The sequence below is a fragment of the Triticum urartu genome, chromosome 2A, assembly GCF_056163025.1.
Source record: "Triticum urartu cultivar PI428250 chromosome 2A, HENAU_Tu73, whole genome shotgun sequence".
Lineage (NCBI taxonomy): Eukaryota > Viridiplantae > Streptophyta > Magnoliopsida > Poales > Poaceae > Triticum > Triticum urartu.
The window spans coordinates 749,641,671-749,659,512 of record NC_141874.1 but is presented as its reverse complement, the minus strand read 5'-3'; the positions used below and the strand labels follow the sequence as shown (position 1 = coordinate 749,659,512).

The 17,842-nt window shown below is 42.4% G+C and overlaps 1 protein-coding gene and 1 pseudogene across 1 annotated transcript; both read left to right on the top strand.

Moving 5' to 3' along the window:
- Positions 1 to 5,168: 5,168 nt before the first annotated feature.
- LOC147987711 (putative indole-3-pyruvate monooxygenase YUCCA10) lies at positions 5,169 to 6,529 on the top strand (annotated as a pseudogene).
- Positions 6,530 to 16,013: 9,484 nt separating this feature from the next.
- LOC147987710 (putative indole-3-pyruvate monooxygenase YUCCA10) lies at positions 16,014 to 17,340 on the top strand (the record flags this gene model as incomplete). The annotated part of the gene is made up of 4 exons (XM_087540417.1): positions 16,014 to 16,358; positions 16,626 to 16,859; positions 16,945 to 17,067; positions 17,161 to 17,340. Coding segments are annotated over 4 exons (882 nt in total), but the record flags the coding sequence as incomplete, so codon positions are not given.
- Between the last annotated feature and the right edge of the window lie 502 nt (positions 17,341 to 17,842).

Sequence of the window (17,842 nt, the reverse complement as noted above, 5' to 3'; positions counted from 1 at the left end):
TTGTTGTTGATTCGTGCATGCTATGTTGTTGTTCTTGCCATGTCTAGCTTCTATGCCATGTCTATTTGCTAGGTGTATGCTTAGTTTGTCATGCAATGCCTCGTAGTGAGTGCATCGAGCTCATAAACATGCCTACTCGTTAACTGTTTTGCCATGCTCCAGTTTTTCACTAAGTCTGAATCTGTTTATGTTTTTGCTATATTCACATGGTTGCCATTGTATTTTCTGATCCCTTTTGGCTTATGGTCACTAAGAGACTTTTGCTACATGCTTTGAGTAGCTTCATGCCATGCCATGCCTTGCTTTGCCATGATATGTTCCTGTAGCATGTTGTTATCATGCTCTAAACATTGCTTCCTGATGATAATCCCTGACATGCTGTTAATTTCACTAAGTCATAACCTGTTATCTTTTGCACTTTTGCCATGCTAGTTTGAGCTTGCTATTGAGTGAATTAGCTGTAGCTTAGTGTTCATCTTTTGTCACGCAACTTGAGTGGATCCCTGCCATGTATTCTGTTGCCATGTTTGAGTGCTGTAGCATATTTTTCTTGATGCATTTAGATGGCTTCTTACTGATTATCGCAGACCGGTGCCATATTTGTTTTGCTTGTCATTTCCAAACCGTGCATCCGATTCCGGTGATCTTTATATCGATTTCGACCGAAATCAACTCACCTTTCCAGTGGCACTCTTGGTTTTCCAAGTTGAGGCCAGGTTCAATCATTCCTTTCCAAATCATGCATATGCACCGCATACCGCATCCCGCATATCATGCCATGTTCATGTGTTGGTTGTTTACTATGTTGTTTGCTCCTTTCCGGTGTTGCTTCTTCGGGTTGGTTCCGATAACGTCGTGTTGTGAGGAACCGTTCGACTACGTCCGTTTGTCTTCTTCATGGACTCGTTCTTCTTCCTTGCGGGAATTCAGGCTAGATGACCATACCCTCGAAATCACTTCTATCTTTGCTTGCTAGATGCTCGCTCTTTTGCTATGCCTATGCTGCGATACCTACCACTTGCTTATCATGCCTCCCATATTGTTAAGCCAAGCCTCTAACTCACCTCGTCCTAGCAAACCGTTGTTTGGCTATGTTACCGCTTTGCTCAGCCCCTCTTATAGCGTTGTTAGTTGCAGGTGAAGATTGGAGCTTGTTCCATGTTTGGAACATGGTTATTTTGTTGGGATATCACAATATCTCTTATTTAATTAATGCATCTATATACTTGGTAAAGGGTGGAAGGCTCGGCCTTATGCCTGGTGTTTTGTTCCACTCTTGCCGCCCTAGTTTCCGTCATATCAGTGTTATGTTCCCAGATTTTGCGTTCCTTACACGGTTGGGTTATAATGGAAACCCCTTGACAGTTCGCCTTGAATAAAACTCCTCCAGCAAGGCCCAACATTGGTTTTACCATTTTCCACCTAGCCTTTTTCCCTTGGGTTAGGCCAGCCCAAGGGTCATCTTTATTTTAAGCCCCCCGGGCCAGTGCTTCTCTAAACGTTGGTCCAAACTGAGCGATGTCCGGAGCTACCAGGGGCAACTCTGGGCTGGCCCACCCGACGTCTGGCTCATCCGGTGTGCCCTGAGAATGAGATATGTGCAGCTCCTATCGGGATTTGTCGGCACATCTGGGTGGCTTTGCTGGTCTTGTTTTACCATTGTCGAAATGTCTTGTAACCGGGATTCCGAGTCTGATCGGGTTGTCTTGGGAGAAGGAATATCCTTCGTTGACCATGAGAGCTTGTGATGGGCTAAGTTGGGACACCCCTGCAGGGTTTTGACCTTTCGAAAGCCGTGTCCGCGGTTATGGGCAGATGGGAATTTGTTAATGTCCGGTTGTAGAAAACCTAAAATTTATCTTAATTAAAATGCACCAACCGCGTGTGTAACTGTGATGCTCTCTTCTCGGCGAAGTCCGGGAAGTGAACACGGTGTTGGAGTGAATTTTGACGTAGGTTTGTTCTAGGATCACTTCTTGATCATAGTTGTTCGACTGTGCTTTTGCCTTCTCTTCTCGCACTCTGTTGCGAATATGTTAGCCACCATATATGCTAGTCACTTGCTGCAGCTCCACCTCATACCTATTACCTTACCCATAAGCTTAAATAGTCTTGATCGCAAGGGTGTGAGATTGCTGAGTCCCCGTGACTCACAGATACTTCCAAAACCAGTTTGCAGGTGCCGATGATACCGTGCAGGTGACGCAACCGAGCTCAAAAAGGAGCTCGTTGAAGATCTTGTCCTTTGTGTTGTTTCGTTCTAGTTGATCAGTAGTGGAGCCCAGTTGGGGTCGATCGGGGATCTGTGTAGCATTTGGGGTAGTCTTCTTCTATTTTGGTTCCGTAGTCGGGCCTTGATTGTATCTGGATGATGTAATGCTTTATTCACGTAATTGTGTGAAGTGGTGATTGTAAGCCAACTATGTATCTCTTTCCCTTATGTATTACATGGGTTGTGTGAAGATTACCTCACTTGCGACATTGCTTTCAATGCGGTTATGCCTCTAAGTCGTGCTTCGACACATGGGAGATATAGCCGCATCGAGGGTGTTACAAAGGTCCCAGCCCCCAAGCCGGTCCCGAGGTGGTGGAGCGAAGAGCTCGGCACTTTGAAGTGGAGACATAGCACGACCAATGCAGGCCCGCAGTGTGACGCTGAAGTCCCCGGCGTGGGTTAATGAAGTGATGACGAAGCCCTCGGTCCAGCCGAGGTGATGTGGTACGTCGATACGCAGAGGTGATAGCACTGCCCGATCCGGATCCTTTATCTATGCATAGAAAATAGTGCAAGCCGGAGATAATAGGAATAATAATAAAATTAAAAAATGTTGCATAATTAATAATTTGTGCAAAGTAATAAAAGACATATGGCCTGTGTGCCGAACACTCAATGAGGTAGATCTCTCTCAATGATGCCGAAGTCCCCGAGGCAACCGAACACGTCGGTATGGCAACACGACCAACAAGATGATCACGCGAGCCGATTTACATCGATTGGGACGACGGCGTCGGCTTGCCGAAGAGATCACGTGACGTAGTCGAGGTCCATTACCGAACCACCATGTGACCTTCGTTAATGCGGCCACCATTTGATAGATCCGCGTACAGATGATGGAACAAACCAGAGTAATAGTTCCTTGGAAAAAATAAACCCAAACAACCAAAATTACTAGGATAAATAACACCTAGTTTATTTGTTGCAGCAATCCGAAGAAAGGTGACTCCAAAAATTGGGACTCGATCCGCACACCCATTGGCTGATGGGCGATAAAGCGACGGCATGGCGATGCTGGCAAAGGTTGGCTTGCCGATACAAAGCCCTCGGTCCAGCTAACGTGACGAAGCTGGTCCGCCGGTGACGCCGAAGTCACCGGAGTATGTTCATGAAGAAGTAGCCAAGTCCCTGGTCCAGCCGAGGTGACGGAGCAGGTCGGTGAGGAGATGTTGCAGCTGCCATGTCAGCCGAGGTGTTGAAGCAGGTCGGCGTGATGGACATCGGCTTGGAGAAGCAACAGTGTTGCCATGCCGACGCAAGTCATGACATGTGACGCGGTCAATGCCGCCCTGATGAAGTGACCGTGCGGTGATGCCGGTGTGCCCGCTCCGTGTAATCCGTGGGGCAGCGATGTTGGTGATGATTTACCCTTTGCGATGCCAAAATCTTGTTCGGCTTGCCGAGATGATGATTGAAGAAGTTGAGCTCGGCTCAACAAAGCGGCGACGTGTCTAGCGCAGGTCGGCAGCCGTGGAGCAATATTGCCGGACTGGTTTGACACCAGCGTGATGGTGAAGATTACCTTGGAGGAGGCTTAAAATTTTATGGCTACGTGTTTAAAAACAACGCACAATACCCTAGAAAAAAATTCCTTCAAAAGGGTTATCCAATATTCCGTTCATGAAGAAACATGAACTCGGGCCGGATTCGTATTCGCGCAAAAAACAGATCCGAAAATTGGTTCACTCATCGGAAGGTTCCCGGAGTTTGAGCCGTCGGATCGAGCTGAAATTTGGAGGGGTGGTAGATATGGGAATTCCGCAGCAGATGAATGGCCGGATCTTCCAAAGGACCTCCGAGCTGGGCTCTGGAGACCACGCCCTAAACTCGTCCAGATTTGACAGGGCTCCGGTATATCGTAGATTGCCAGAGATTCCTCCATCGGAACTCGACGAAATTTGGCATGGTTGTTGTAAACTTAATTCCGCACAATTTCACTGAAGGAATCGTCAAAGCGATGCTCGAGGAGGTGGTGGCAGCGGATACAAGTTTGTTGTTCGGAAAAAACAGCACGGTCGCCCGAGGGCAATGTTGACGTTGAGCCCCTGAGTTCCATGGATGGTTCTTTCATGATCATGATAGAGATCAGAATTGATGTTGACGAAGGCCCTCTTCCGAACATGATGATCGGAGGTAGGGCACAGTCCTTGGTTAAGCCAAGGTGGCCAGTCGAGCCGGCGACAAAAGATGCCGACATCGACCATAGAGCTCGGCTCTGATGCGTAGACCGCGCCGGAGACGATCCGAATTCCCATCGCCCCGTGGCGACCACCAGCAGGCTCTCAATGAAAGCACAAATGTCGGTTCAATATTCGGCGTATCTCGTAGTAGGGGTCCTAATCTAGGCGTCTGGGAGCGATGGTAACATGGACACGGGGTTTTACCCAGCTTCGGCCTCTCTTGATGAGATAATACCCTACATGCTGCTTTTGATTGTATTCATATGGGTGTAGTACAGAGTATATGTATCTACCACGAGATTGTAGTAATGAATATGAGATTGTCTACTGACTAGCCTGGCCTCGGTTTATATATGCACCGCAGGCCTAGGGTTTAGAGGAGTCCTTGTCTTGGGCGCCAAGTCTTGTAGAATCCTCCTTGTATGCGGCATGGGCTGTCCGAACTGGCCCAATAGTGAACCACCATGGGGGTCCTCGCTCCGATCCAGCTGGTCAGGAGACGACGTGGTGAGTACCCCCTAGTCCAGGACACCGTCAAGCATGCCTTTGTCAATTCTCCATTACTTATGCCATCGTCGAGCGTGAGAGCTGTAGCACGTCACTCTAGCGCAACCGTGCATATGATCGCCTCAAGCTGCATCTTGCAATGGAGTTTTGTGAATTGCCACACATGTCATAACCTGCAGATGCACCAACATACATAAAAAAACTTGTTTGTGAAGTACTTGGATAATTATGTTGAGCATTTCAACATTCAACCGAAGTATCTCACCAGCGTGGAGTCATCCACATATGACAGTGATGAAAAATGTTGGTCCATTGTGGCAAAGGACATGTCAAAGTGCACCACAGTCAAGTTCACAGCAACGTTTCTTGTTGTGGCAAGTGGTGAGAATAGTGCAGAGAATATTCCAATGATCCCTGGATAAGAAAACTTTCCAGGTGATGTCATCCACTCCTCAAGCTACAAGTCAGGCAAGAGCTACTCTGGCAGGAATGTGTTGGTCGTTGGATCCGGCAACTCCGGGATGGAAATTGCTTATGACCTTGCGACCCATGGTGCCGACACATCGATTGTTATACGAAGCCCGGTATATACATGCACTATATATGCTCATTGGGTGCATGAACGCAAATTCTTAGTATAGTTACTAATAGAAGAGATGCAATTTTAAGTGTTATTACTAATAGGAAGTATCTCACATAGAAAAATAGATGGTCTGTTTTATATCGCACACAAACAACTAAAAGACTAGAGGAACCACATGACAGAAATTTAATTCTTGAAAGAAGAAATTCTCTGCAATTTTATTTATCATGCATAGACAAAAAGAGGTGTGACATGTTTTGTGGTTGTAGATTCATGTAATGACAAAGGAATTAATTCATTTGGGGATGACACTTGCTCACCATCTTCCATCGAATCTAGTGGATGAACTCCTTGTGATGGCAGTGTATTTAATATTTGGAGACCTGTCACGACATGGCATCACAAGGCCAAAAATGGGTCCAATGACCCTCAAAGCAGAAACAGGCCGATCTGCAGTGATTGATGTTGGGACTATTGGATTGATCAAAAAAGGCATCATCAAAGTAAGTATATCCTTGACATGACATAACTTTATAACATATGTTGATTTGATATGCCAAGTTATCAATGTATTTTTATCTCATATAGGTTCAAGGGAGCATTAGTAAGATGAAGGGCAACATAGTTAAATTTCAATGCAGTAAAAGAATCTCATTTGATGCGATTGTGTTTGCAACTGGATACAAAAGCACGACAAATATATGGCTCAAGTTAATATAGCTCGTCTTTGAACATGTCTGAGTTTGTTTTCTTGGTGTAGCCATTATTAAATCTGCTAACAAGCTCTATGTTTTTTTAATCCAGGATGGTGAGAGCATGTTAAATGGCAACAGACTGCCCATCCAAAAATATCTGAATCATTGGAAAGGTGAAAATAGGCTCTATTGTGCTGGGTTAGTGAGGAGAGGCTTAGCCGGTATTGCAGCAGATGCCAAGAATATCGCTAATGACATCAAATCTATGATAGACTCTATGTCAAGTTAAATCATCTTTGACATGTAGTTTACCATGGCAAGCATGCTAAAAGGCTGATTCTTTGAGAAATATATCCTGTTATCGGGGAGGGGGTAGGTTGAACCCCCCTCATGTTGAAGTTATCGGGACACGGGGTATATCGACAACGACATATCCGATAAAAAAATAAGAAGACGAAGAAGAAATAAAAAGGGGAGAAGAAGATATTAATAGAGGAGAAGATTTAAGAAAAAAAGAAGAAAAAAAGAGGAGAAGAAGAAAGGAATAGAGGAGGAGAAGAAGAGAAAATAGAATATTCTATTTATATTCTATTTTCTCTTCTTCTCCTATTCTTTTTTTTCTTTTTCTTCTTCTTATTTATTTCTCCTCTTCTTCCTCTCCTCTTCTTCTCCTTTCTTCCTCTTCTTATTTTCCTTTTTCCTCTCATTCTTTTTCTTCTTCTTCCTTTCCTAGCTAGATATATAAAACTTTTCTAAAAATGTAACTTTTGCATACATACATGGGAAAATAATATTATCGGGGAGGGGGTAGGTCGAACCCCCCCTCGTGTTGAAGTTATCAGGACACGGGGTATATCGACAACAACATATCCGATAAAAAATAAGAAGACGAAGAAGAAATAAAAAGAGGAGAAGAAGGAAGGAATAGAGGAAAAGATCGAAGAAAAAAAAGAAAAAAAAGAGGAGGAGAAGAAGAAAGGAATAGAGAAGAAGAAGAAGAAGAAAAATAGAATATTCTATTTTTTTCTTCTTCTTTTTTCCTTTTCTTATTTATTTCTCCTCTTCTTCCTCTCCTCTTCTTCTCCTTTCTTCCTCTTCTTATTTCCTTTTTCCTCTCATTCTTTTTCTTCTTCTTCCTTCTTAAAAATACATAAAGTAGTATTGCTTGCTTTTTTTAAAATAATGTTCAAAAATAAAAGTAGTATTGCTTCCTTTTTTCTCTCATTCTTTTAAGGTTTTGCCTTATTCATTGTTCATATGAATTATACAAACATTTGCATATTTATAATAAATAATATCACCAAAAAATTATATGAACAGAAAAAATCCTATTTTTTCTAAAAATCTATCTTTTGCATATATACATGAATATATATATATATACACACACAGAGAGAGAGAACATATATACATACATATATACATTTTTATAAAAATACAAAAAATAGAAAATCTAAAAAAAGGACATGTAAACAGATATACACACATACATATACTCATACATATACATATAATCAGGAAAGAAACATCTATATATATGCAAAAAACAGGGAGGAAGAGGGGGGGCCGTGCCGGCCCTGACCAAATGGATGAGTCACGGCGTGGTCGGGGCAGGGCGAGGCAGAGGCGACGGGGGCGTGGTCGGGGCAGGGCGACGGCGGCGTGTGGTTGGGGCAGGGCGAGGCAGAGGCGACGACGACGTCGTCGGGGTAGGGCGGCGACGGCATCAACGAGGCAATAGAGGGCGGCGACAGCGTCGATGGGGCGAGCTCTCGATCGGGCAGCCTGGCGTCGTCGTCGGGCGAACTGATGCAGATGATGTCTGAAAAATGCCAAGTGCTTTTTATATAGTAAGAGCATTGGTCCCGATTCGTGGCACCAACCGGGACCAATGCCACCCTTTAGTCCCGGTTGGTGGCACCAACCGGGACCAAAGGCCTCTTTTCAGCATCCCAAAGGGTGGGAAGCGGCGGCCTTTGGTCCCGGTTGGTAGCACCAACCGGGACTAAAGGGTGGCATTGGTCCCGGTTGATGCTACGAACCGGTACCAATGCACCCCTTTAGTCCCGGTTGGTGGCACCAACCGAGACCAAAGGCCTTGTGCTGGAACTGGCGCGGTGCGGTGGGATGTTTAGTCCCACCTCGCTAGCCGAGATGCTTCGAAAGTGGTTTATAAGCGCTGCTGCGCTGACCACTTCGAGCTCCTCTCAAATGCAGGTTTACAGGCCTAAAGTCACTTTATCTGCCTGTGGGCCTACTGGGCCTCCTGCGGGCCTGAATCCTGGCCCATGGTAGGGTTGCTAGTCGTATTCAGGCCATGGGGGCCCAGTAGGTGGCACTTTTTTGTTTCTTTTCTTTGTTGCTTTATTTATTTTATTTTGTCTATACTTACAACAAAATACTTAATGTTGCTATTTTTTTTCCAGTTTTTTTGTTTTGTTTTTTGTATTTTTTTGTTTCTTACTTTATTTTTTAATTCTTTTTGCTTTTAGGTCAGAAAAATTATAACTTTCTGTTAGTGCCATTAGTTTTCAAATTTGAATAGTTAAAATTTGAATTCTTTGAAATTTGTGTGAATCACAAGTTTGTGATTAACTTTACTATAAAAATAGTTTTTTTTCCATTTTTTATTTTGTTTTTTGCATTATTTATTTTCTTTTGTTTTTTTTGCTTTTTTAATTCTTTTTGCTTTTAGGTCAGCAAAATTATAAACTTTCTGTTAGTGCCATTAGTTTTAGAAAAATTATAAACTTTTTGTTAGTGCCATTAGTTTTCAAATTTGAGTAGTTAAAATTTAAATTCTTTGAAATTTGTGTGAATCACAAGTTTGTGATTAACTTTACTATAAAAATAGTTTTTTTCCAGTTTTTTGTTTTGTTTTTTGCATTATTTATTTTCTTTTGTTTTTTGATTTATTTTTGCATTCTTTTTGCTTTTAGGTCAGAAAAATTATAAACTTTCTGTTAGTGCCATTAGTTTTAGAAAAAATTATAAACTTTCTGTTAGTGCCATTAGTTTTCAAATTTGAATAGTTAAAATTTGAATAATGGTATTACAAGGGACGAACCATAAGACATTAAAGCTTTTCAAATCAACTCTGAAAAAGTTGAAAGTTGACATGGTATCATAATTTCACCCACATAGCATGTGCATGTACAAAACGGACAATGGTATCATACTCGTCTGTTACAAAGTTGGCATGGTATCATCATAATAGTTGCGGGAGAAAGTCTTCACTTTTTCTTCGCTTGTATCATTTGCTTATTGCGCCGTAACCATGGATAATCTTCATTGTTTATTAGGATGCTTGGGTCAGCCTTGACTTTGAAGGGAGGAATTTCATGAAACTTTTCATAATCTTCAGACATGTCTGTCTTGCCCTCCACTCCCATGATGTCCCTTTTTCCTGAAAGAACTATGTGGCGCTTTAGCTCATCTTATGATGTATTCGCTTCCTTATCTTTTCTTTTTCTCGGTTTGGTAGACATGTTCTTCACATAGATAACCTATGCCACATCACAGGCTAGGACGAACGGTTCGTCTGCATACGCAAGATTGTTGAGATCCACTGTTGTCATTCCGTACTGTGGGTCTACCTGTACCCCGCCTCCTGACAGATTGACCCATTTGCACTTAAACAAAGGGACCTTAAAATCATGTCCGTAGTCAAGTTCCCATACGTCCACTATGTAACCATAATATGTGTCCTTTCCCCTCTCGGTTGCTGCATCAAAGCGGACACCGCTGTTTTGGTTGGTGCTCTTTTGATCTTGGGCGATCGTGTAAAATTTATTCCCATTTATCTCATATCCTTTGTAAGTCAATACATTCAAAGATGGTCCCCTGGACAACAAGTACAACTCATCACAAACAGTGTTGTCACCTCTGAGACGTGTTTCCAACCAACTGCTGAAAGTCCTGATGTGTTCACATGTAATCCAGTCGTCGCACTGCTCCAGGTGTTTGGAGCGCAAACTGTTCCTGTGTTCATCAACATACGGGGTCACCAAGGTAGAGTTCTGTAGAACTGTGTAATGTGCTTGAGATCAAGAATATCCGTCCCTGCATATTATTGAGGCCCCTCCCAGCGTGCCTTTTCCAGTCAGTCTCCCCTCATACCGCGATTTAGGGAGACCTATCTTCTTAAGGCCAGGAATGAAGTCAACACAAAACCCAATGACATCCTCTGTTTGATGGCCCATGGAGATGCTTCCTTCTGGCCTAGCGCGGTTATGGACATATTTCTTTAGGACTCCCATGAACCTCTCAAAGGAGAACATTGTGTAGAAATACGGGCCCCAGAATGACAATGTCGTCGACTAGATGAACTAGGACGTGCGTCATGATATTGAAGAAGGATGGTGGGAACACCAGCTCGAAACTGACAAGACATTGCGCCACATCACTCCTTAGCATTGGTACGATTTCTGGATCGATCACCTTCTGAGAGATTGCATTGAGGAATGCACATAACTTCACAATGGCTAATCGGACGTTTTCCGGTAGAAGCCCCCTCAATGCAACCGGAAGTAATTGCGTCATAATCACGTGGCAGTCATGAGACTTTAGGTTCTGGAACTTTTTCTCGGTCATGCTGGTCATCACCCGGTACCTCCGGAACACTTCCGGACTCCAAAACCCTTCGTCCAATATATCAATCTTCACCTCCGGACCATTCCGAAACTCCTCGTGATGTCCGGGATCTCATACGGGACTCCGAACAACATTCGGCAACCGCGCACATACTTTCCCTATAACCCTAGCGTCATCGAACCTTAAGTGTGTAGACCCTACGGGTTCGGGAATAATGCAGACATTACCGAGACATCTCTCTGGTCAATAACCAACAGCGGGATCTGGATACCCATGTTGGCTCCCACATGTTCCACGATGATCTCATTGGATGAACCACGATGTCAAGGATTCAGTCAATCCCGTATACAATTCCCTTTGTCTACCGGTATAGTACTTGCCCGAGATTCGATCGTCGGTATCCCGATACCTTGTTCAATCTCGTTACCGGCAAGTCTCTTTACTCGTTCCGTAACACATCATCCCGTGATCAACTCCTTGGTCACATTGTGCACATTATGATGATGTCCTACCAAGTGGGCCCAGAGATACCTCTCCGTTTACACGAAGTGACAAATTCCAGTCTCGATTCGTGCCAACCCAACAGACACTTTCGGAGATACCCGTAGTGCACCTTTATAGCCACCCAGTTACGTTGTGGCGTTTGGCACACCCAAAGCATTCCTACGGTATCCGGGAGTTGCACAATCTCATGGTCTAAGGAAATGATACTTGACATTAGAAAAGCTTTAGCAGACAAACTATACGATCTTGTGCTAGGCTTAGGATTGGGTCTTGCCCATCACATCATTCTCCTAATGATGTGATCCCGTTATCAATGACATCCAATGTCCATGGTCAGGAAACCGTGACCATCTATTGATCATCGAGCTAGCCAACTAGAGGCTTACTAGGGACATGTTTTGGTCTATGTATTCACACATGTATTACGCTTTCCAGTTAATACAATTATAGCATGAACAATAGACAATTATCATGAACAAGGAAATACAATAATAACCATTTTATTATTGCCTCTAGGGCATATTTCCAACAGTCTCCCACTTGCACTAGACTCAATAATCTAGTTCACATCACTATGTGATATCAATGAATCCAACACCCATGGGGTTTGTTCATATCTTGCTTGTGAGAGAGGTTTATTAGTTAATGAGTCTGAACCTTTCAGATCCATGTGTGCTTTACAAATCTCTATGTCATCTTGTAGATGCAGCTACCATGCGCTACTTGGAGCTATTCCAAATAACCGTTCTACTATACGAATCCGGTTTACTACTCAGAGTCATCCGGATTAGTGTCAAAGTTTGCATTGACGTAACCCTTTACGACGAACTCTTTTACCACCTCCATAATCGAGAAAATTCCTTAGTCCACTAGTTACTAAGGATAAGTCCGACCGTTGTCGTGTGATCCATTCTTGGATCACCCTTGTACCCCTTGACTGACTCATGGCAAGGCACACTTCAGGTGCGGTACACAGCATAGCATACTGTAGAGCCTACGTCTAAAGCATAGGGGACGACCTTCATCCTTTCTCTCTCTTCTTCCGTGGTCAGGTCTTGAGTCTTACTCAATATTCACACCTTGTAACACAGCTAAGAACTCCTTTGCTGATCTATTTTGAACTCCTTCAAAATCTTGTCACGGTATGTATTCATTCGAAAGTACTATTAAGCGTTTTTGATCTATCCTTATAGATCTTGATGCTCAATGTTCAAGTAGCTTAATCCAGATTTTCCATTGAAAAACACTTTTCAAATAACCCTGCATGCTTTCCAAAAATTCTACATCATTTCTGATCAACAATATGTTAACAACATATACTCATCAAAAATTTCTATAGTGCTCCCACTCACTTCTTTGGAAATACAAGTTTCTCATAAACTTTGTATAAACCCAAAATCTTTGATCATCTCATCAAAGCGTAGATTCCAACTCCGAGATGCTTACTCCAGTCCTTAGAAGGATTGCTGGAGCTTTGCATACTTGTCAGCATCTTTCAGGATTGACAAAACCTTCTGGTTGTATCACATACAACCTTTCCTCAAGAAAAATGTCAAGAAAACAATGTTTTTTACATCCTATCTGCAAGATTTCATAAATAATGCAGTAACTGCTAACATAATTCCAACAGATTCTTAGCATCGCTACGAGTGAGAAAGTCTCATCGTAGTCAACACCTTGAACTTGTCGGGAAACATCTTAACGACAAGTCGAGCTTTCTTAATGGTGACACTTACCATCATTGTCCGTCTTCCTTTTAAAATCCATCTGCACCCAACAGCCTTACGACCATCAAGCGGTTCTTTCAAAGTCTATACTTTCTTTTATACATGGATCCTCTCTCGGATTTTATGGCCTCGAGCCATTCTTCGGAATCTGGGCCCACCATCACTTCTCCATAGCTCGTAGGTTCATTGTTGTCTAGCAACATGACTTACAAGACAGGATTACGTACCACTCTGAAGTAGTATGCATCCTTGTCGACCTGTGAGGTTTGGTAGTGACTTGATCCGAAGTTTCATGATCACTATCATAAGCTTCCACTTCAATTGGTGTAGGTGCCACAGGAACAACTTCCTGTGCCCTGCTACACACTAGTTGAAGTGACGGTTCAATAACCTCATCAAGTCTTCACCATCCTCCCACTCAATTCTTTTGAGGGAAACTTTTCCTCGAGAAAGGACCCGTTTCTAGAAACAATCACTTTTGCTTCCGGATCTGAAATAGGAGGTATACCCAACTATTTTTGGGTATTCTGTGAAGATGCATTTATCCGCTGTGGGTTCGAGCTTATCAGCCTGAAACTTTTTCACATAAGCATCGCAGCCCCAAACTTTTAAGAAACAACAGCTTAGGTTTCTCTAAACCATAGTTCATACGGTGTCGTCTCAACGGAATTGTGTGGTGCCCTATTTAAAGTGAGTGCGGTTGTCTCTAATGCCTAACCCATAAACGATAGTGGTAATTCGATAAGAGACATCATGGTATGCACCATATCCAATAGGGTGCAGTTGTGATGTTCGGACACACCATCACACTATGGTGGTCCAGGCGGTATTAGTTGTGAAACAATTTCCACAATGTCTTAATTGTGTGCCAAACTCGTAACTCAGATATTCATCTCTATGATCATATCATAGACATTTTATCATCTTGTCACGACGATCTTCAACTTCACTTTGAAATTACTTAAACCTTTCAATAATTCAGACTTGTGTTTCATCAAGTAAATATACTCAGCATCTACTCAAATCATCTGTGAATTAAGAACATAACGATATCCATTGCGTGCCTCAGCACTCATTGGACTGCACACATCAAAATGTATTACTTCCAACAAGTTGCTTTCTTGTTCCATCTTACTGAAAACGAGGCCTTTCAGTCATCTTGCCCATGTGGTATGATTTGCATGTCTCAAGTGATTCAAAATCAAGTGAGTCCAAATGATCCATCTGCATGGAGTTTCTTCATGCATATCTACCAATAGACATGGTTCGCATGTCTCAATCTTTTCAAAAACGAGTGAGTCCAAAGATCCATCAACATGGAGCTTCTTCATGCGTTTTATACCAACATGACTCAAATGGCAGTGCCACAAGTACATGGTACTATCATTACTATCTTATATCTTTTGGCATGAACATGTGTATCACTACGATCGAGATTCAATAAACCATTCATTTTAGGTGCGAAACCATTGAAGGATTTTTCGGTCAGAGTAAGACTTTGTATTCCCACATTTAGGGCATGGACAACACATAAAACCATTCTGCTTGTTTGCCTCAGCCACTTCGAGAAAATCATGCATGCCCTTAATGTACTCGGAGGTGTGTCTGTACCGTACATCCATTGTCGGTTCATCTACGTGCATTATATATAATTAAGTGTGTCAAAAACCATTATAGAACATCATGAATAGATAATTAAGTGACCAAATTAATAGAAGTTCATCATCACATTAAAACCAAAGTACATACATAGTTCTCATCTAACAACATATAGCTCTCCAGAGCATCAAATTAATTAAACCATACATTGAAACTATGTAAAACATTTCAATGCGAAAACAAATGCAATCATAATCGCAACCAAGGTAACAATTGATCCAACGGCATAATGATACCAAGCCTCGGTATGAATGGCATATTTTCTAATCTTTCTCATCTTCAACCCCATTGCATCCATCTTGATCTTGTGATCATCGACGACATCCGCAACATGCAACTCCAATATCATCTTCTCCTCCTCAATTTTTTTATTTTTTCCTTCAAGTAATTGTATTGTTCTTCAACTAAATTTAACCTCTCGACATTAGGGTCGGTTGGAATTTCCGGTTCACCTACCTCCTAGATAAATAAAATCTATGTCACGTTGGTTGGCATAATTGTCATAAACAATAAATGAACCAAATAGTTATAAAAAGATAATATATACCACATCCGAATCATAGCCAGGACGAGGGCCGACGTGGGCGGATACCAAAACCATCGCACTATATAATAACAAGCAATAATAGAAGTAAGAAAATTAGACAAGTATCTATCTAAATTAAGAATTTTTTTCTTTCAGAAAGAAGATAAGAACAAGAGGCTCACCACGGTGGTGCCGGCGACGAGATCGGTGCGGGCGATCGATGGCGGTGAAGACGGGAGTGGAACGTGACGGGCCGCTAAACCTAGACAAATCTCGAGGAAAATGGAGCTTTGAGGTCGAGCTTCGAGAGGAGAAAGCTTAACTAGTGTGGCTCGGGCATTTCATCGAACACTTCATGTGCATAGGAGGTGAGCTAGAGCACCACAAAGCCCTCCCCTCGCTGGCCAGAGAAAAATAGAGCACTGGGGTGCTCTGCTCGCGGGCGAGGGGTATATATAGGCACCTCATTGGTCCCGGTTCGTGGCATGAATCGGGACTAAAGGGAAGCCTGTGGTCCCGGTTCAAGACACCAACCGGGACCAATGGTGGTGGGCAAGGAGCGAGGCCCATTGGTCCCGGTTCGTCCCACCAACCGGGACCAAAGGGGCATGACGAACCGGGACCAATGCCCCCAAGAGGCCCGGCAGGCCCCTGGCCTCACGAACCGGGACCAATGCCCCCATGGGTCTCGGTTCTGGACTGAACCGAGACTAATGGGCTGACCCGGCCTGAACCAAAGCCCTCTTTTCTACTAGTGAACATACATACCAAAAACCTTGTTTGTGAAGTACTTGGATGACTATGTTGAGCGTTTCAACATTCAACCAAAGTATCTCACCAGCGTGGAGTCATCCACATATGACAATGATGAAAAATGTTGGTCGAAGTTTCTTGTTGTGGCGAGTGGTGAGAATAGTGCAGAGAATATTCCAATGTTCCCTGGACTGGAAAACTTTCCAGGTGATGTTATCCACTCCTCAAGCTACAAGTCAGGCAAGAGCTACTCTAGCAAGCATGTATTGGTCATTGGATCTGGCAACTCCGGGATGGAAATTGCTTATGACCTTGCGACCCATGGTGCCAACACATCGATTGTTATACGAAGCCCGGTACGTACATGCACTATATATTTTCATAGGGTGCATGAACGCAAATTCTTAGTATGGTTATTAATAGAAGAGATGCAATTTTCAGTGTCATTACTAATAGGAAGTATTTCACATAGAAAAAGAGATGGACTGTTTTATATCACACACAAACAACTGAAAGAATAGAGGAACCACATGACAAAAATTTATTTCTTGAAAGAAGAAACTTTATGAATTTTTTTTATCATGCATACTTCAAAAGAGGTGTGACATGTTTTGTGGTTGCAGATTCATGTAATGACAAAGGAATTAATTCGTTTGGGGATGACACTTGCTCACCATCTTCCATTGAATCTAGTGGATAAACTCCTTGTGATGGCCGCGTATTTAATATTTGGAGACCTGTCACAGCATGGCATCACAAGGCCAAAAATGGGTCCAATGACCCTCAAATCAGAAATAGGCCGATCTGCAATAATTGATGTTGGTACTGTTGGAAGAATCAAAAAAGGCATCATTAAAGTAAGTATATCCTTGACATGACATAAATTTATAACATATGTTGATTTGATATGCCAAGTTATCAATGTATTTTTATCTCCTAAAGGTTCAAGGGAGCATTAGTAAGATCAAGGGCAACATAGTTAAATTCCAATGCAGTAAAAGAATGTCATTTGATGCAATTGTGTTTGCAACTGGATACAAAAGCACGACACATATGTGGCTCAAGGTAATATAGCTTGTGTTTGAACATGTCTGAGTTTGTTTTCTTGGTGTAACCATTATTAAATCTACAAACAAGGTCTATGTGTTTTTAATCCAGAATGGTGAGAGCATGTTAAATGGCAACAGACTGCCCATCCAAAAATATCCGAATCATTGGAAAGGTGAAAATGGGCTCTATTGTGCTGGGTTGGCGAGGAGAGGATTAGCTGGTATTGCAACAGATGCCAAGAATATCGCTAATGACATCAAATCTGTGATGGACTCTATGTCAAGTTAAATCATCTTTTACATGTAGTTTACCATGGCAAGCATGGTAGAAGGTTGATTCTTTGAGAAATATATCCATTGTGTCACCTTTGTATCTAGCTTTTAGACAAGTAAATTTATGTTTATTTTAAGGTTCATATGTGCCCCGGAGAGAGATGTACTATTATACTATAATCAAGGGCTTTGTACTCTTATTACGCGGAGAGATTTCTAATTTTGGTTGAACCTACAACTGTGTATTATATTTTACTAGCAAACATGCCCGTGCGTTGCAACAGGGAAAAAAATTGCGCACGCTTTTAGCTACCCGTCCGTGTTTCCTCTTCGTCATCCACTCATGAATATTCCAATATGGTGAGACATAGCAAAAAGAATCTGTGCATTACCTATGACAATTATTTTTGTATAGATATAAGGAGGAGCGTGCGCAAAAAAATCAGTACCATCTCAAATAGTAAAAAATCTCAAAATACAAACAAAAAATAATAATACGGCCAATGCATCAAAAAATT